The sequence below is a fragment of the Pteropus alecto genome, unplaced genomic scaffold (genome assembly GCF_000325575.1).
Source record: "Pteropus alecto unplaced genomic scaffold, ASM32557v1 scaffold76, whole genome shotgun sequence".
Taxonomy (NCBI): Eukaryota; Metazoa; Chordata; class Mammalia; order Chiroptera; family Pteropodidae; genus Pteropus; species Pteropus alecto.
The window spans coordinates 11,949,271-11,969,499 of record NW_006443138.1 but is presented as its reverse complement, the minus strand read 5'-3'; the positions used below and the strand labels follow the sequence as shown (position 1 = coordinate 11,969,499).

Sequence of the window (20,229 nt, the reverse complement as noted above, 5' to 3'; positions counted from 1 at the left end):
GGAACTTTAATTCATTGCTGATGGGAATGCACAATGGTACAGCCACTTTCGAAAACAATTTGATGGTTTCTTACAAAGCAGTATTCTTACCATATGATCCAGCAGTCACACTCCTTGATATTTATCCAAGGGAGTTAAAAACATGTCTACACAAAAAACCTGCACAAGGATGTGTATAGTATTTTGTATTGCCAAAACTTAGAAGTAACCAGGATATCCTTCAGTAGCTAAATGGATAAATAAATTGTGATGCATTCAGACAATGGAATATTATTTGGGGCTAAAAAGAAATGAGCTATCAAGCCATGGAGAAACCTTAAATACATATTACAAAATGAAAGAAACCAATCTGAAAAGGCTTCATACTGTGTGATTTCACCTCCATGACTATTATGGTAAAGGCAAAACTGTGGAGACAGTAAAATGATCAATTGTTTCCAGGAGTTAAAGAGGAGAGAGGAATGAATACGCAGAACATGGAAGATTTTTAGGGCAGTGAAAATACTCTATGTGATACTTTAATGACGGATACATGTCATTATATGTCTAAACCCATTAGAAAGTACCACACCAAAATGAACCTTAAGGTTAGCTGTGGACTTTGGTGATTTTGATGTGTCTTTGTAGGTTCATCAGTTTTAATATACCATTCTGGTGGGGAAATTATTAAAGGGGGAAGTATGCATGTGTGGAAGCGGGACTTTATGGGAAACCTCTATACCTTCTCGCCTTTGCTGTAAACCTAGAACTCCTCTTAAAAATAAAGTCTTAAAAAAAACAAAGGAGAACCCGTCAATGTATTGTAAGTATCCTTAGCTTATCCAAACATTAGGGTATGGAGAAAAGAAAAGAAACTTCATTAGCATACTGTCAAAACAAGCCAAGGTCGGAAAAGAATTTGCACAAAGCTCACCCAAACAGTTTGTCCTTGGGTTAAAAAGAGGTGGTGCAATGGAATATTACTCAGCCATAAGAAGAGATGAAATACTACCATTTGCGACAACGTGGATAGACCTCAAGATAATCATGCTAAGCAAAATAAACTAGACTGAAAAAGTTGAAAATCACATAATATCACTTATATGTGGGATATAAACCTAAAAGCAACAAATGAACAGGACAAACAGACTCATGGACATGGACTATAGACTAGTGGTTACCAAAGGGTAGGGAGTAGGGGGAGGAGGGAGGGAGATGGGGTAAAGGGAGTCAAAATGTGGTGACAGAAAGAAATCTAACTATGGGAGGTGAACACACAGTGTAAATACATATATGTCTTACTGTTAAACAGTACAGTTGAAACTTACAGATTTCGTTAACCAATGTCGCCATTAAATAAATAAATAATACAGTGGTAAGGGACTTTTTGGTGATAGTTGTTTTATATTGCATGTCATTTTTCCTGTATCCCATGCATTCTTAATTTGCTATCATTTTTTGGTAGAGTATATATTCTAGTACAGCCTTTCTCAACTGGGTCCAGTGACAAAAGTAAGGACTGTGGAAAATAATTTAAGTGAATATTTTTTTCAGCTCTCCCAAGGATCTGGTGCATGGTTAGCGCCATTATGGATGCATGAGAGAAAAAGTTAATTCATTTCGAAGAGAGGATGCTTTAGTGCCATAAGGCCTAATTCTGTTGTGGAACCTCCTAAATAAGTAGGGCTGCTCTAGTGAATTCTTTAAAAATATACATGGATAGTAAATTTTTGAGATCTTGCATGTCTAAAATAACTTTATCTTATGTAATTGATAGTTTGGCTGGGTATAGAATCCTAGATTGGAAGTCATTTTACTTCTAATTTTGAAGGCATTACTTATATTTTTGTCCTGATTCCAGTATTATTGTTAGTGTCAATAGCTTATCAGATTTCTGATCTAGAGGAATTTGGTGCTGTGAATTATACATAAAATTCTTTGGTATGTATAAGGTTGGTTCTCAGTTTTTACCACTGCTGGTTTGTGTTTTGCCTTTCTTGGATCTGCAAATCAGTGACTACTTGCTTATCTTATGCTTGCCAGTGTCAAATTTTATGTTGTTGATGTACCCCATCCTGTATACATACTTATGGGCTATATACTCAAACTTGTTTTATGATTTTTTTTTTAAAACACCCGTTTTCTGTAATTTTAGTTGAGTTTTAGAAAGGAACACAGTAGGTCATTGTCCTCATTGTGCTATTTTAACCTGGAACTTACCTAGATTTTACGTGTTATCCAATTTGATTCTTATAACAATCTCATAATATAGGTTATATTATTAGTATTTTATAGATGAGGAAACATAGACCCAGAGAAATCAAGTTAATTGCTCAGATGCATTCAGCTAAGATAGAACTAAGATTTGAACCTAGGCAGTTTAAATTCAAATCCTGCTTAACCATTATGCTATAATGCCTTTTGTGTTATTATGTTCTTTATGCCTTGAGAGGCAAGCACCATTGCATGAATTAATTATAGTTATTTCTCTATTGTCTATAATTAATGCTAATTTATATTTCATGACATGGAGATAAGCAAAAAAATGTTGTATTTGTGGGTATCAACCATAAACTTATTTTTATCACTAAAAATTTTAAAATGCCTTTTCCCAAGAAAGAATATGTTATTTACAGGAAATTGAGTGATTGTTTTTAAGTGTCCTTTCTAGTAAAGAGAAAGTCTTAGACCATATGGAATACTGTTGTATGTGAGTGGAGAATCAGCCTTGAAGTGTATGTATAATGAGGAAGGAAACTGAGATCTTATATTAAAGTACTTATAAATATGAACCATTAAGTAAGTTGTAACTGAATTAGTTGCTGTCCTGCTAAGTGGGTGTATTTTCAGGTTGAAAATAAGAATTGTGGTGGGGGGAAAAATCAATCTAGGATATATAAAGAAAACAACTGACTAAAACTTTTAAACTTTAATTAAGGTAAAGTAAGATAAATGGATTTTAATATAACTAGGAAAGAATTTTTGGAATCTTAAGATTAGGTGTGAAGAAATAACATAGTTAGCATTTTGGCTATAGATATTTCCTGTTAGATTTAATAATGTGGGATCATACCAGTCACTTAGTTTTAATCTAGTAAAGAAAGAGATTTCCATTTGTTACTGTGATGATAAAGGTACATTTTTTGAATAGGAAAATTGTATGTGGAAAATACTCATTGGTCGATTATATATTTTGAAAAGTTTAAATGTAATGAAGAACTGTAGCAGTTCATACTTGTTTCAAGGGAACATGTACTGGAGCATATAGCATTATTATGGTTATATTATTAGTATTTTATAGATGAGGAAACATAGACCCAGAGAAATCAAGTTAATTGCTCAGATGCATTCAGCTAAGATAGAACTAAGATTTGAACCTAGGCAGTTTAAATTCAAATCCTGCTTAACCATTATGCTATAATGCCTTTTGTGTTATTATGTTCTTTATGCCTTGAGAGGCAAGCACCATTGCATGAATTAATTATAGTTATTTCTCTATTGTCTATAATTAATGCTAATTTATATTTCATGACATGGAGATAAGCAAAAAAATGTTGTATTTGTGGGTATCAACCATAAACTTATTTTTATCACTAAAAATTTTAAAATGCCTTTTCCCAAGAAAGAATATGTTATTTACAGGAAATTGAGTGATTGTTTTTAAGTGTCCTTTCTAGTAAAGAGAAAGTCTTAGACCATATGGAATACTGTTGTATGTGAGTGGAGAATCAGCCTTGAAGTGTATGTATAATGAGGAAGGAAACTGAGATCTTATATTAAAGTACTTATAAATATGAACCATTAAGTAAGTTGTAACTGAATTAGTTGCTGTCCTGCTAAGTGGGTGTATTTTCAGGTTGAAAATAAGAATTGTGGTGGGGGCAAAAATCAATCTAGGATATATAAAGAAAACAACTGACTAAAACTTTTAAACTTTAATTAAGGTAAAGTAAGATAAATGGATTTTAATATAACTAGGAAAGAATTTTTGGAATCTTAAGATTAGGTGTGAAGAAATAACATAGTTAGCATTTTGGCTATAGATATTTCCTGTTAGATTTAATAATGTGGGATCATACCAGTCACTTAGTTTTAATCTAGTAAAGAAAGAGATTTCCATTTGTTACTGTGATGATAAAGGTACATTTTTTGAATAGGAAAATTGTATGTGGAAAATACTCATTGGTCGATTATATATTTTGAAAAGTTTAAATGTAATGAAGAACTGTAGCAGTTCATACTTGTTTCAAGGGAACATGTATTGGAGCATATAGCATTATTATAGTGTCTTTTTATGCTTCTCTGTTGATTGATTTGAATTAACCCTGTCTTAATGACTCATATATCCCTTGGTAGAGGTAAAACTTAAATGTTTGCTTTCAGCTGTAGCTGTTTGAATCCATTAAAACTGTACTTGTAAGAATATCTTTTCTTATGAATTTTTAATCATGGCTGAGGCAAGCAGTAGATTAGATATAAATCTAGAGGCTTCAGGGAAGATAAACAGTATTATGTTTATATCCATTTTTGAAGTAAGCAAAAACTGGAAAGAATCGGAGGAGGTGGGTAGTGTGGCGGATACTACAAAAAAAGATATGAGAAAAGGATCGCATTTTTGAGGAAAGAAGAGAAACTGATTTTATTACTTCATCCTGAATCTCTATTGATCTTGCTTTGTTTTCCTAAAGCAGTTCAGTGTGGAGCGTTACTAGATGGTAAAACATTAGTGAAATAGCCTTTCTTGTTTATCAGTTCATTTTTTTAAAAAACCTAGCAGCATGGCTTAATGCCATCTCTGTCAGTGTCTTTCTCTATCTGTTTATTGCTGATTTGACAGTCTCTGGTCCTCCTTTGCTGTTAATGTGTGTGTCCTTTGTTTGTGCTGGTGGGTTTTGCTACATTTGGATGTGAGAAAAAAGCCTGTCTTTGCCATACTGGTCTAATTAGCCTTCTGGGTGAGCATATACATTAAATAGACCTTCTAAGCCATGAAAGAAGAGAGCTCACAACGTAGATTTTCTTCCTGTACTGTGGTTTCGTCTGTTTTATTTCCTTCACGAATTGATGGCCGAAAGCTTGTCCGGAATGCTTCATTTGGAGGATACAATGAACTTTCTCCTTCGTTGCCAGGTTTGTTTGTTCAGTTTTACATTCTTTTCTTAATTACTTGCAGTTTTCATTAAAATAAAGTAGACATTTTAACATCTTAAAACTGCTTTAGTTTAAACAAAATTCTATATGAAAGGTTAGGTTTTAATAACTGCCACAGTCTCTTAAGCTCAGACTAGAGAACTAATGATTCAGTAAAGTATGACTCTTCAGTGCTTATAGTGTTTTAATTATAGAAATAAGTAGTATGACCCTTTGATAAAATTAAAGCCTTTTCTGGACTGGAGATAATTGTAAAATTCTATAAATTAATTACTCTGGGATTTTTGCAAATGAAGCCCAGATATTTGATGTTGATATTCATTTGGCTGTTTTCTGCAGAATAGTAACTATATTAAAATTGATGTTTAGTTTAAGCTTTAATAGCTCAAGTCCTGCCTAAAGTGAAGTTTTCTGATTAAGTATAATTTTCAAAATGTCTTACTACTTATCGTTAGATGTATTTATGTATGATTAGTTTTTGCTAAAAAAGTTATGTTATTTTTTGAGTACTATTAAATAAAATTAGGTATTTGACAGCTATGTTATAGGCATTTAGTAATTGGTCAATGAGAGGTAGATATAAATTGATCTTTTATTGTTTGAAAAGATTTATCGTAACAAATATTTGGACATATTTTAAAATATAAACAATCTTTTCAAAATTTTAGACTGCTACATAATTATATCTACTCTTATTTTAAGGCTACATTTTTCTTTTTAAATAAAAGTAGTCTTTTAATACTCATGGCAAAGAAATATCAACTGAAACTGGTGCTTGCTTTTAACCATTTACATATTTTTCTGACACTTATGTTTTGTTAAATTTTAATTATATTTTCTATTTTCACACTAACCTTTATTCTGGGCTTTTTGTGAATATTCATACTGATGATGTGTGCATTGTTTTGTGATAATGAAACATCTTATAGAAGAAGGTGTTAAATAAATTTTTTTTAAGTTCATTGACTTCATTTTCTTTTTTAACTGTGTTTCTGAGAAGAATTGGAAACCATAGTCCTGAATGGTTGCCTAAGTGGTATAAGCTTTGAAAAGCATTCAAATCCATATTTAGTCTTTTTAGTGTAGCATGGTTACAATTGTGCTTCTTTCTTTTGTTCTCAAAATGGTATAAATTTTAGTATTTGTCTTTTTTCAGGAGTGGCTTTTAAAATACAATATCCTGAAATTTTTAAATATTGTTAAATATTGCTTTTAAATATTGCTTTTACAATGTGACTTGCATTTCTGTATTTGTCTCTCCTTTTTTGTAAAGCAGCAAGCTCACTAGCATGTTTGCTGATCTTCATGCCTGAGTCTACTGAATAATAAAGAATAATCATATAACCCGAATAAAAAATAGAGAACTTTACTTCTTAAAAGTTTGATATTTACTTAATTAGGTAAGGCAGAATTGTCAGTTTATCTTGTCAAAGAATACATTGATCAGTTTGAGAAAGTAAATGGTTAGCTTTGTTTTCTAATTCTTGAAATAGAGAAAATCATATTTATAGAGATGTTTCCATATTCTAATTAATATAACCAATTGTATTACAACCAGGCAAGATCAAAAGCTCTTAAATATGTTTAATTGTATCAGCTAAGAAGTAGGATGGAATTAAGTACTTGAAGTGGCTTTTCATGTATTTTTTTAAGGTAAAAGTAAAAGATAAATTTCTTCTTAGTCATTTCGCTGAACCAAAAAAAATTTTTTAGGTGCATTTGTTTTTATCTAACATCATTAGAGTAGGAGAGGTTCTACATTAGTGATATTTAAAGGTAACTTTGTCTGCTTTAAGCACAATACTTTTTTTTCCTTAGGAATTTTTTTTTTTTTTAGTCACTTCTACCTTAAGAAATATATTGGTATGAGCTTTTTTCTTTATCATGGGCTATAATATAGAAATAGTGCCCCCTGCCGAAGTAGTCATAGTGATAGCATAGTACAATATATATATATATTTTTTCCTCAGTTTATATTTATTATCTGTATCTGCTGAGGGATGGAGTGGAGGGTGGATCTTAAGGGATATTGACAATTTCCCATTTCTTGATTTGGGTGGTGGTTATGCAGATGTTAACTGTATATATTAAATTACACATTTAGGTCGTATGCACTTTTCTGAAGATGTGCTGTGTTTCACATATATAAAAACCTTACAAGAAAAAGTGGAGTCCATTTTTATTTTTAGATCAATTTATCAAATTTTTGTATTTGAAAGGATGCATAAGGATTAGACCCTACTTTTGAGGAACTCGCAGTCAAGTATGGAACATTTACATGAAAACAAATAATTGAAGTATATTGTGATAAAGTAGTACAAATATGTATAAAGTGCTATGTGTCTCAGAGAATGGGATGGCTAACTATGCCTACAAATCAAAGCAAGGCCTCCCAGAAGATGTGGACTTGGGTCTTGAAAGGCACATTGGCATTCTAGAAAGCACATGAATTTCAAAATCAGACCTAAGTTTTAATCAGCTCTGATACTGTCATTTATTGACATTAGTCAAGTTACATAATGTCTGTGAGCCCCAATTTTTTCAATTATATAAAATATAGTTAATATTTGGGTTTTTTGTGGCATTGTTTTAAAGATTAGAAAATAAATAAAGCATCTAGCATAGTATCTTATGACAGGTGTTCCTGCAAATGGAATTGGTTGCTTTATTGCTCTTTTCATTAACGTTATTGGTAATTATCACTATAATTATCATCATTGTTGATGAATGAATTAGAATTAGCCAGGTATAGAATAGATTAAAAGGATATAGACTGAGAAAGAATATCAAAGCAGGACAGGTCTAATAAACTGAAAGAATAGAAAAAGATATCTGAATTTTTATTTACTTTTTATTGAAGCATTACTTAAACATAGTTAAGTGCACAGGTTTTCGAATTGACATATTGAAATGTCAATTCCTCTTTCAACAAAGGCAAACCACTGTTCCAACCTCTTACACCATAGATTAGGTCTGCTAGTTCCTGAATTTTAAATAAATGGAATCATTCAGTATGTGCTCATTTTGATGGGGAGATGTGGCTTCTTTCACTTAATGCTATGTTGATTTGTGTAGTATTAATTGGTGATGTTCCATTGCTCTGTAACATTTCATTGTGTAAATATACTACAATATGTTAATTTATTCTCCCATTGATAGCCTTTAAAATTGGCTGCACATTTGGGCTATTATGGATAAAGCTGCTATAAACATTTCTTGTATCTGTCATTTCTGTTGAGTATGTCTAGAATCAGAATTGCTGTGTGTTTGCATATGCGTACATTCAGCTTTAGTAGATACTATCAAATAGTTTTACAAAGTGGTTATGCCTCTTTATACTCCCTCCAGTAGTAAATAGAGTTCCAGTTACTCCACATTCTCACTTGTAATTGGATGGTGTTAGTCCTTTTAATTTATCCATTTTGATGGGGATGTAGGTTTGAATCTCATCGTGGTAGTGGGGAGGATAGTAGGAAAAGAATTTACTAACCAATCACTAACAAGCAAACTTGGTGAAAAGTCATGGTCTGAAACTATTCTGCATTATTAATGGTGAATAATGTGTTGTAGGCTTCAGGATTTTGTCTATAAGTATCACATTTTTAAAATAAAGGAGTAATTTTAAAGTAATTTTGAATCTCCATTCATGACTGAAAATAAAAGCTTAAGAAATATTTTGGCAGAGCCCTTTGGCTTCTAATAATTGTACTTTCATGACTGACTTTAAGATAAAGATTATTTCGCGGAAACCACATTTATCCAGTCTAAAGAAAGAGTCCCTAGTGTGACACTTTTTGCTTTGCTTACCTTAGAATTACCCTTGAAAATTTAGTATACAATATGGCAATGTTTTCTTTTTAAGGCTTTGGAACATTTTTTGTATTCTTTGCATTTTATGCTGGTAATCTACTTATTTGTCCTTATTTGAAATTCAAAAGTATTTGACCAGACTTAGAAAGCATTTTGCTCTATCCCTCTATAATTTTAAATAATTTCGAAGTCATTAGGGCCAGAAAATAATGATTTGATTTGCAAGTTTGAGGTATAGAGAATCTTTTAAAAACATGATTCATTTATTGAGTTTGACAGATAATACACAATTTAATTTTATGAATGTTCTTTTCCAACACTTGAAACTTTCTACAAGACATTTGCATGTTTAAAAAAAGCCTACTCAAATTTACAGCTCCTTTTGTTTTAATTTACTGTTCTGTTTTTAAAATAATATGTGAATGTAGACATAGTAGTGTTTTTCTTAATTTAATAAGTGGATTTCTTACTCTAATAAATTGGTTTAGATTCAGCCGAAACAAAGACTTAACTTGAGAAATTGAAGTAGAAGTGTGTTTTTGTGAGAAAAAAAGAAGGTATCACTTTATTTACAGTATATACTTTTAGAAAAATCTTTGTTCTTTTGTACATATATTTAGAAGATCTTTGAAGTAATTTATATTATAGTTTATTAGTATTGAGAATTACTACAAAACGTTTATTACTCTGACTACATATTTTAGATTATTTTTTAGTACTAAAGTCTATATTTTGTAATTTTATTAAATTTGTTGAAGTGACATTGGTTAATAAAATTATATAGATTTCAATTCTGTATAATTTTTATAGAATTGTACAATTCTATAACACATCACCTGTATATTGCATTGCGTGTTCACCATCCAAAATAAAATCTCTTCCTTTCACCATATATTTGACCCCTTTTATCCTTTCCTACCCCCTCCCCTTATCCTCCTTACCCTCTGGTAGTCACCATACTATTGTCTATGTTTGTGAGTTTTTGTTTGTTGCTTTCAATTTTATATCCCATATATGAATGAGATCACGTGGTTCTTGACTTTTTCCATTTGATATTTTCACTAGCATGATAGTCTCAAGATCCATCTATGTTGTCAAAAATGACAATATTTCATCTTTTGTTATGACTGAGTAGTATTCCATTTTATATATGTACCACATGCTTTTTATCCAGTAATCTATTGAAGGGCACTTTGGTTGTTGCCATGTCTTGGCTACTGTGAATAATGCTGCAGTGAACCTAGGGGTATATATATCTTTACGGATAAATGTTTTCAAATTGTTCTGGAAGATACCCAGAAGGGAAGTTGTTGGGTCATATGGTAACATACGGTAATTTTTTGAGAAACCTCTATACTGTTTTTTATAGTGGTTATACCCATTTACATTTCCACCAGCAGTACATGAGGGTTCCTTTTTCTTCACTTGTTAAATATTATTATATTTCTCATTGATCATAACCATTCTAACAGGTGTGAGGTAGTATCTCATTGTGGTTTTGATCTGCATTTCCCTAATAGCTAGTGAAGTTGACCATATTTTCATATATCTATTGGCCATTTGAATGTCTTTTTGGGAGAAGTGTCTGTTCAGGTCACCTGCCCACTTCTTAACTGGACCATTTGTTTTTTTGTTGTTGAGTTATATGTGTTCTTTATATATTGTAGACATTGACCGCTTAATGGAGGTATTGTTTGTACCTTCCATTTGATCAGTTGCCTTTTTGTTTTGTTGATGGTTTCTTTTGCTGTGCAGAAGCTTTATTAAGTCCTCTCTTGAGACCAATGTCTATAGGTGCCTATATTTTCTTCTGTGTATTTTATTGTTTCAGATCTTATTTTAGATTTTTATATTGAATTCTGTAACTTTGTTTTACACTAAAGTTTCAAATTCTGGTAAGTTTTCATTTAAAAATTACATGTTGCATTTATCAAACAGTTTTTTTGTTTTTTTGTTTTTTTTAAACCCCTAGTATTGGGATTGAGTGATTCTTTTCCTGACAAGAAAAAGAAAAAAATTTTATATTACAGAAAAAAATTCAATAAACTTTCTGGATTAGGAAAGTGGAATGATTTATTTTTAGCTACTATAAACCAAATACAGAATAAATGGTGTCATTGATATGCTAGAAATTATTTTTAATGCTTCAAGCACTGATACTACTGGTAGTTTTTTAAGTGCTGCTTTATGAATATTTGTATATATTTTATACTCAAAACAAATAATTTTAAGGGAGAGTTAATATTAATTGCCCTCAAAAGTAGAAAAACTTTATTAAAATGAGTGCTGTCCCTGCCTGCCACATAAATCACAGTATTAACATTTCTCTAATTGTACCCTTAAAACATTAATTTGTTAACTGCTTTTGGCACAGTACTATATTACTACGTTACAGAATTGCGATGACGCGTACATGTTTATCCCACTGTACTCATGTATTTTAGATTCATTCCTTTAGAATTTATATAGCAATAGTCAATGACAATGATAATATTAAGAGTCAACATTAGTTAGATTTACACTATGGTGTAGCATACTATGCTAGGCGCTTTGTATGCATTTTAATTTAATTCTCACAAGAAGAACCTTATTAGATTTTTTAAGTCTTTCTCAATCCAGATTTATTTCCCTAGTCTTTTTTTATCACCAATTCTGGAATTGTTTTCCAGTTTGGCAGGAGGTGTAAAAAGTATTCTGGGTTGGTTCTATCAGTTAGGATTCTTTGTTAGAAAACATTGAAGTAAAACCTCCATGCGGCCTGAATTCATGCAAAAGTGTTCTAGAAGTAGAGAAAAGGGGTTCAGGGAAAGACTTCATTGCCTCTGTAAGTCTTAACTTATTCTAAAGAATTATTATATTAAAGATAACCCCTTAGAAGTGTTTAAACTTATGACAATTTAAAATTATGTTCAATCTAGATTTCTCGTACCGATATACAACAAATATAGTGTGTATTTGAAATCAAATGACATATGCATTCATTTTTGAATGCTTATATATACTTTTTAATGCCTACATGTGCTCAAAAATAGTAATACTGACATTAACGATGTTTTTAAAGGTTTTGAAAGAGGAAAAGAAGACATTTCTCAAACTAAAGATGAATCTTCGCTTTCTATGTCAAAGAGCAAGGTAAGCATATTGTTGTCCTCAAATATATGATTATGACATTTTTCTAATATTTAAGATAAGGGAACTAACACCGACCGAAATTCTATCAGATTTTTGAGATGTTTTTATGTTCGTATATCTAACTCATGTGGTATGTAAAAATTCTATCAGATTTTTGATATTTTTTTATGTTCGTATATCTAACCCATGTGGTATGAAAAAAGGAAAGTTCCACTGGGGCTGATTCAGGCACTGTTGTTTACTTGGAAATATAGCCTATTGGTAACAAGTGTCCTCTCTATAGAGTTATATTGTTTCTGGTGTGGCTGCTACAGGAGTACTGAGTTCCATTCAGAGAAATCTTCAAAGTTCATGGCTTTTAAAAAATTCTTAAGTGTTTTGAGTTCATTTGAATCCCAATCAAAAAATATATATTTTACCAGTTAAAGGTCAAAGATCTCTCACAGTAATAGCCTGCAATTGAAAGACATTTTCTTAGAATAAGACATATTTCCCTAAATTAGTAATTCTCAAACTGAGATACTAATGCATATTTTTAGGTCTGTTGAGAATTTTTTTAGAGTACCTATATGAGAAACAAATTTGAGGAACACTGTATGATACACTGGTTTTACTATGGGTTTGTAATTCACTAGATTTCCATAATTTGTCAAGGTATTTGACTTTTGACTGTTACTTCTGGTCAGATTTAATAGCAGGAGAAACTTTTATGTTTATGGAATCAAACAGTGACTTGGTAAGGAAACCCATTTCTTAAGCTAGTAAATTCTCTGCTATTCTCAGCAATAGGCTTTGCTTTTAAGACTCTAAATTTTTTTGTTCTTCTTGTTGGAGCAGTTGAGACGATTCGATGATAAATGTTTTAATGTATAATTTCACACAAATTTCATTTGCACTTTTCAAGTATTCATTACATAAAAGTCTATCTAGCATATGTGTAAAAGTACTTAGCATGAAAGTTTAATAGTACTTTGTATGTACATAACATGTACATGTGAAATGCCTTGATCATTTTATATAAGATATGTAATCAAAGAAAATTAAAGAGAAAATAATGATTGTGGGTCTGTTCTGGCTAGAAATACAATGAAATTTATGGAATTTAAAAAACCTATTTTCAAGCAGTTAACACCAGAATTGATGAATGCATGGCGTAATGGTTTACTTACTCTGAAGCCAAACCCTTAAACCCCAGAGTTACGTACCTCAGCCACCTTTAAGTAGTCTTTAAAGGAAGTGGGGTGTGCAGCGGGGAGCCTGAAAAGAAAGTTTACATGCCTTAGTGAAGCAGTATGCATTAATGAAAAAAACAAGCATCGTTTTTAGAACTGTGCTTTGAGTACAATAGCACCTATTTGTACATGACTTTTTAAATTTAAATGAATTAAGATTAAATAAAATTAGAAATTCAGGTACTCAGTTACACTAGCCACATCTCAAGTGCTCAGTAGCCACATATAGTGGCTATCACATTGGACTACTCAGACTTAGAACATTTCTGTCATTTAGAAGTTCTACTGGACAACAATGTTTTAGTCAAAAAAAAATGTGTTTGAATCTTGACCCTCATACATTACTTGTGACTTCTTAGGTGCTAATTACAATGATATTAATAGCTACTTTGTATTAAGGGCTTGCTATGTGTCACTTTAACTCTCACAACAGTACTGTGTCACTTTAACTCTCACAACAGTACTAGAAGACAGATATTATTGGCCCCATTTTATAACTGAACAAACTGAAGCTTAGAGAAATTAACTCTCCAAGGTTCAAAGTAGTAGAGCTAGAATTCAGAGCAGCTTCAGTTTTTTTTTAACTGCACACAGGAGATAAGATCTGCCTCCCACATTGTGAGGCTGCAAGTGCCTGACAATACCTGGTTAATAATGAGTATTAAGAATTCATTTTCTTCCTTTGAATAAGGAATTATAGTGAAGAAGTGGGATTCTTAACGTGGTTATTATTTGGTATAAGTAAAATTGTACTCATCTTGCTGTTTTCCAAGAGCTGAAACTGATTTTATCTTAACTTAGATTTATTCTTGTTTTGTTCTGTTAGCTTAAGAAATGACTAGTTACTAGTTGGCTCTTAAATATTTTAACATATAACCCCCTCTATTGTTTTTCAGAGCAGTCCTAAAATTTACACATTTATCATTAAACCTCATTCTCATGGAATTCTGAAGATTTTATTCTTTCCGAAGTAACTTTGAGAAACAAAATTTTGATATTCCTTCTATAATTGATCTACATAGCTAGACTATCAAATAATTTTAACCTTTTAAAAACTTGATGTAAAAAGTATCAATACTGTCATTTTGGTCATAGGATTTGGGGTTAAATGTTATTTCTTAATATACATAATTGAGACCAGTAAGCACAATAGAATGCACCCTCTTTACCACCCCCCTCCCAACCTTTCAAAAATAAATGCAGTTCCTATTTCTCACATCTCCTGTAAATGAGTAAATTGGATAAGTCAGTTAATCAAACTATCTCATCTTCTTGTTAGAATTTTTAATGAATTTTTTATTATCCATCTCAGTAAAAGAAAATGCAGCATTAGTAATGTATCTAATAGGATAAAAGAATCCTTTTACAGGGATAAGGAGTTTCTGAGCCCAGATTTGACTTGATTTTCCAGCCATCAATCTGCTTGCCTGTAGGTTTGCTAAGTTGTCTGTCATTTGCTGTAAAAAAGATATTTGCCAGGTATTTAAAAAAACCTTTCCAAATCAAAATGTATGATATGCTCATGGAATCTTATCGTTATTGTTGTTATTTCTTATATCTGCTGTATTTTATAGTTTTCAAAGCATGTCAAAAATATCGTTAATTTTAATGTTCCATTTATCTACAAATCTGGTTTTTAACAGCACTTTAATTCTAAAGGTTAGTCACAAACCTGAAACACGATGTATATTAAGTACTGCATAGTATTTAAAGAGTATATTGTAATACAAATTTTCCTATTAAGCTGTGAGAAATAGAAACTGTCATATTCTTATGACAGTAGCTATGACATCATTGGGTTCCCACGGGCAAGAGGAAGAGAAATTGGTTTGAGAAATCTGGCTTGAGAAATTTCGTGAAATTATTTTGGTATCACAATATTTACCAGTGTCATAAAAGTAAGCAATGTAATGCTTCAAGTCCAGTTCTCAAAGGAGTAACTTTAAAAATTTTTAATTAAGTTAATTCCTACCTTTTGCATTGAGCACAATTTGCCATTTGCTTCTATTATAGCCAGTTATTACTATCACCGTGATAACCCATATTTTTTACCAAGTAGCAGGGGCATTATTAAGAGAGATGAGAAAAATGAGGTGTAAATGCTAGTTTTATTTTCATTTTATTAATTCATCAGATATTTATTGAGCCCTTTCTTTTCTCCAGGTGATAACTGGGTATCATTGGTAAATGAGCAGGGCCCCTGCACTCATGAATCTTAAAACTGAGTGAAAGAGTTTATACCCAGAGTTTTTTTTTATCCTTGATCACATGTAATAATATTATATAGATCTGGCCATTCATCATTTGAAAGTCACCATATGGATCAAGCCCCACATACTTTCTTGACACTACCAGTAATACTAAGAACTTTGCCTTCTTTTGTGTCTAACAGTAGGTAACAAGGAAAATCATAGGACGTTGAAGGAGCATGTTTAAGTTTATTGTTTTAGGATTTGTAGAAACAGCTTTTAGTTTTATGCTTCCACTCTGGTGAAAGAATGTAGTCTCCTTAAAAGAGTGCTAGATTGAGAGACCCAGGTTCTGGTCCTTGCTATGTTATTGATTGTTAGATTAGAAAATCAGCTTCTCTAGCTTCTCTTTCACGATTTGTAAAATGGAGATAAAACTACTTGTTATGCATACTTTTCAAGGTTCTTATGAAGATCAAATGAAAATATTAAGTACAAACAGTCTGGAAACAAGTTTAAAACCTTAATAATAATTTAAGGGCACTGACTGGATAGGTAAAATGTAGATGCTAGGAATATTGGTTTTTAAACTCCACACAAATTAGATATGGTGTTTTAGTACTAGTTTCTGAATACGTTTATATTTCTTGCCATTCGAGGAGTAGCAGTAAACAAGGCAGTGTGTGCAGCAGCCTGCTAGAATGCACATGGTTTGGGTTTCGTTTTTTTTGTTTTTTTTTCCAGAATATTTCAATTGTTAAAAAATTATATTGCTTTGGATACTTTTGTTCGAAGAATAAGTAATTGTATGTTTCTTAGAAATACTCTGGAAAACAGAATGCAAAAATTTCCAAATGGTCTTATTTTACCTCACATTGTAGATTAATTTAATCATTAGCTTTTATTTCTGTGGTTTTGTGGGTTTAACGTGGATTGGCTTTTAGACACAAATACTATACTACATAGAAAATTGGTATTTGAAAATCAACATTTTGCTAAACCACAGCATTAAATGGGAAGTATAGCATTAACATTATTTTTTATATTCCATATGTATTGGATAACTGAATGTTTTAATTATTATTTCTTTTTGTTCATTTCTATGTGATTTCAGTCTGAATCTAAACTTTATAATGGCTCGGAGAAGGATAGTTCAGCTTCAAGCAAGCTCACCAAAAAAGAATCTCTCAAGGTTAGTTCCCGTAGTCATTTTATAAATAACATTATGCTTTGAGTGTGCTTTTGAAAGTAGGCGAATAAAGAAATAAATATCTTTATTTTATTTTCTTCCTAAAAAGAAGGAAAAAAAATAGCCAGACAGGCACAATAAAAAATCTTAATATTTGTATGGTATTCTGGAGCCAACTGAAAAGGCTACTTAATGACTATCCCAGAGCTCCTTGGGCTGAGGACTAGGTATCTCTGCAGAATTGTACTCCAGTCAGGCACATCACTGTGTTGTGGAATACCTGATATTCTAGTTTACTGCTAGGTCGTGGGTGAATTTGTTCTCTGGGCAGATATACAGCAAGTCCTCACTTAACATCATCAGTAGGTTCTTGGAACTGCATATAAGGAAAACAGTTTTACCCTAGGCTAATTGATATATACAAGAGTTCCTACAGCATCTCATCAACATTACAATGAAACGATGTTGAACAAAGTGACATTATTAGAGGACCTGCTGTATTTCGTTTGACCTATATAATGTTTTTTAAAATTTGAGCCAACAATTACAAGTCTAGATTTCCAGCTTGTTTTAAGAAATATACAGTATTGGGCCTGCCTTCCAGATTAGCTACAGATCCTGGAGCCTGAGAAATACATGCTTATTAGGCTGTGTATTCTCTGTGATCCCTGTGGAGTCTCTCTTACCCCCACTTTCCCATTTGATCTTGTATGCATTTGTAATCTCATATCAAATCTACTGTTAATTCAGTGAATTTATTATGCATAATAAAGACTAAAAGTAAAGTTTTTTGGCTATAGATTATTAAAATTTTGTTACTTGTCTGTAGTCACCATTCAGTGCAACTAAGATTTTGTTATAGTTAAAAAAATATATCACTGATAGGTTATCACCACTCTTCTCTCATCAATACAACAACAAAGCAATAATAAGATTACATTGATTCAGTGCTACTTTCCCTGATTATCTTAGAAGTGACTTATGGAGGTAAAACTTTGATATTTTGAATGAATTAATTTCATTGTTGTAGTTTCTTAATTATTTATATCTTACATATTAGTATCAGGAAAGAGCAAAATTGTGGGTCGCAAACAATTGCAGCATTGTTTGTAATATGAAAAAAACTGATAACAGAGGAGATTTCCATATTCCAGTAAGAGAATATATTAAGAAAAATTACAGAAGCAGTATAGCATAGTGTTTAAGAGCATATCTTTTAGAGCCAGTCTGCCTCTGTTTGAATCCTACCTGCATTACTTACTAGCTGTATAATCCTGGACAAGTTATTCTCTGTGCTTCAGTTTTCTCATCTGTAAATAAGGATACTAATAGTCCTACTTCTCAAGGTTATTGTGAAGATTAAATAAGATGATACATGTAAAGTGCTTAGAACTATGAATGCCACACAGAATGTATTCAATAAATGTTAGAGCTCTTATTCATACTAGTAATTTTGTGTATCAATTTAAAGAATGAGATAGGCATGGAAATTCTCCAGAAATATTGAATGGGAGAATATTTTTTAATGTGTTTAAAAAATCTAAAACTAACACAAAAGCTATATACTTCTATAGATTATATACATAGAAAAGGCCTAAAAGGGTAGTGTTTTCAAGAAAGTAAACAGTAGTCAGTTCTGGGAATTGCAGTAGGACAGGGTATAATGAAGATGGCCTTTAGCTTTATTTGTGGTGTTTGAAATTTTTACCATGAGACTGCATTCATATATTGTGTAATTTTAAAAAGGTAGAATTCTTTAAAAAGATACAGAGAACTGGACTAGTGATCACAAAAACTAGATTCTACCCTTCTCTAAAAATTTCTACCAGCTCTAAAAGGAAAACATAGTTATTTTATCCTAAGACGCTAGAATTCTAAAAGAGGTTTAGAATTTTATACTCTACATTCTATAGACCTAAAAAAATATTGAAAAGAAATTGCCCATTTTAATATTTTTTAAATTTTTCTATTATTTCTGTAAAATAGGTACAAAAGAAAAATTACCGAGAGGAGAAGAAAAGAGCCACAAAGGAGCTGCTCAGCACCATCACAGACCCTTCTGTTATTGTCATGGCTGATTGGTTGAAGGTCAGTTCGTTTTGAATCTTGAATTCACATTGCTGGATGTTTGCCTACTGGAATAGAAAAGCTCAGATTGCACTAAAGCCTACAAGATGAAAACAACTAGTAGGATGATTGTTTTTCACTGACAAACTATTAATTGTATCCCAGACGTTCTGTATTCCAGTCTTAATGGGGAGAAGGAGTCTTAATGTTGTCTTTCTTGACAACAACATCAAATATGTATAGCAGTTTTTTTAAAGGCTTTTTGATTTATGTGACGTTCCCTAGTCTGAATCAATATGCTGTAAAGAAATATTTTGCTTGCTATTCAAATTATTATTATTGTAGACTTGGTATGTGCATTATTGGGAAGAGATGAGACAAAGTTAATACAGGTTAGCATTTGAAAAGGATTAATTTTCAGAGAAACATACACATTGCTGTTTTCATACCTTATTCTTTTAGCCTCTGTTTATTTCCATGTATTTTTATTTCCTATTCTATCATCCCAGTCACGCTATCCTCTTTCTCATTCTTATCTGGGTAGTAATCTTTCAGACTGATGCTAACTTTAAGAATGATTTTGTAAGATTGTGACCTCCAGGAAGTTTTAGTACCTGGCATTGATCTAAAAATCACCCCAACCTTGAAAACTTTCCAGTTTCCCAAAGAGTTGGTACAACCTCCAACCTAACATCTTTATGGGATCTGTCATGGCAGTTCTCTTACTAATGTGGGAGGCTAGTGATCGTTTCCCTAGTAGTTCAAGTAATGCTAGGGTCTTCTTCGGTGTCGTGCTGAAAACAGCTTCTGAGTAATTTTAGCTCTACTTAGAAGTCTTTAAGCGCCAGATCTCACCTGGGTTTTGAAGGGCTACACCTACTTTTGTCTTTTGACGTTGGATTTTCTCAACCAACTCCCCAAAAGTCCCCAACGCATCACCAGGCTAACTTTCTAAATCTTACCTGCATTCTGATAATTTGCCACTCATGTTCTACTTTCACATCTTCAAGATCCAGAATGTTTTCTCAGGATAACTCCCTTCTTTCCATCTCTTTCACACATACTTTTTCTTAAAGGTTTTCTCTTTTCTTCATGTCTAGCTCCAAATTCCCCCTTTCTAAAGTTTTCTTGTTTAGTTACTATGGCATGCCTATTTGAGGGGCTAGGGATCCCCAATGTTATTTTATAATTCATGTAAGTGCATTGAGAGAAGAGTAAATAAAAATGAGGATAATTCCTAGTTATTAATTTCAGTATTAGCATCCTTTTTGTATTGTGAATTCAATGACTTGCATAGAAACACTTTTAATGGATCACATACAAAATAGAATAGGAAAAACTAGTTATAGACTTATTTTTGACATAGAATTAAACCTTAGGATGAACAACAGTTTATGAGACTAGAGAGATTTATGTAACTTGAGTGTTAAAATTTCCCCAAGAAATTTATATGGCATACTTTATGTAATTACTAGGAATA

General features: G+C 31.8%; 1 protein-coding gene across 8 annotated transcripts in view; it reads left to right on the top strand.

Annotated features, from left to right (window-relative positions):
- Positions 1 to 20,229, top strand: part of OSBPL8 (oxysterol binding protein like 8) — a 142,940-nt gene that overhangs the window by 83,888 nt on the left and 38,823 nt on the right. For all 8 annotated transcript variants that reach the window (XM_006923773.3, XM_025040976.1, XM_006923772.3 and 5 more), the window contains 3 exons: positions 12,002 to 12,072; positions 16,608 to 16,685; positions 18,669 to 18,770. In XM_006923773.3, the coding sequence (XP_006923835.1) occupies positions 12,002 to 12,072; positions 16,608 to 16,685; positions 18,669 to 18,770 (251 nt within the window). The remainder of the gene's footprint in view (positions 1 to 12,001; positions 12,073 to 16,607; positions 16,686 to 18,668; positions 18,771 to 20,229) is intronic.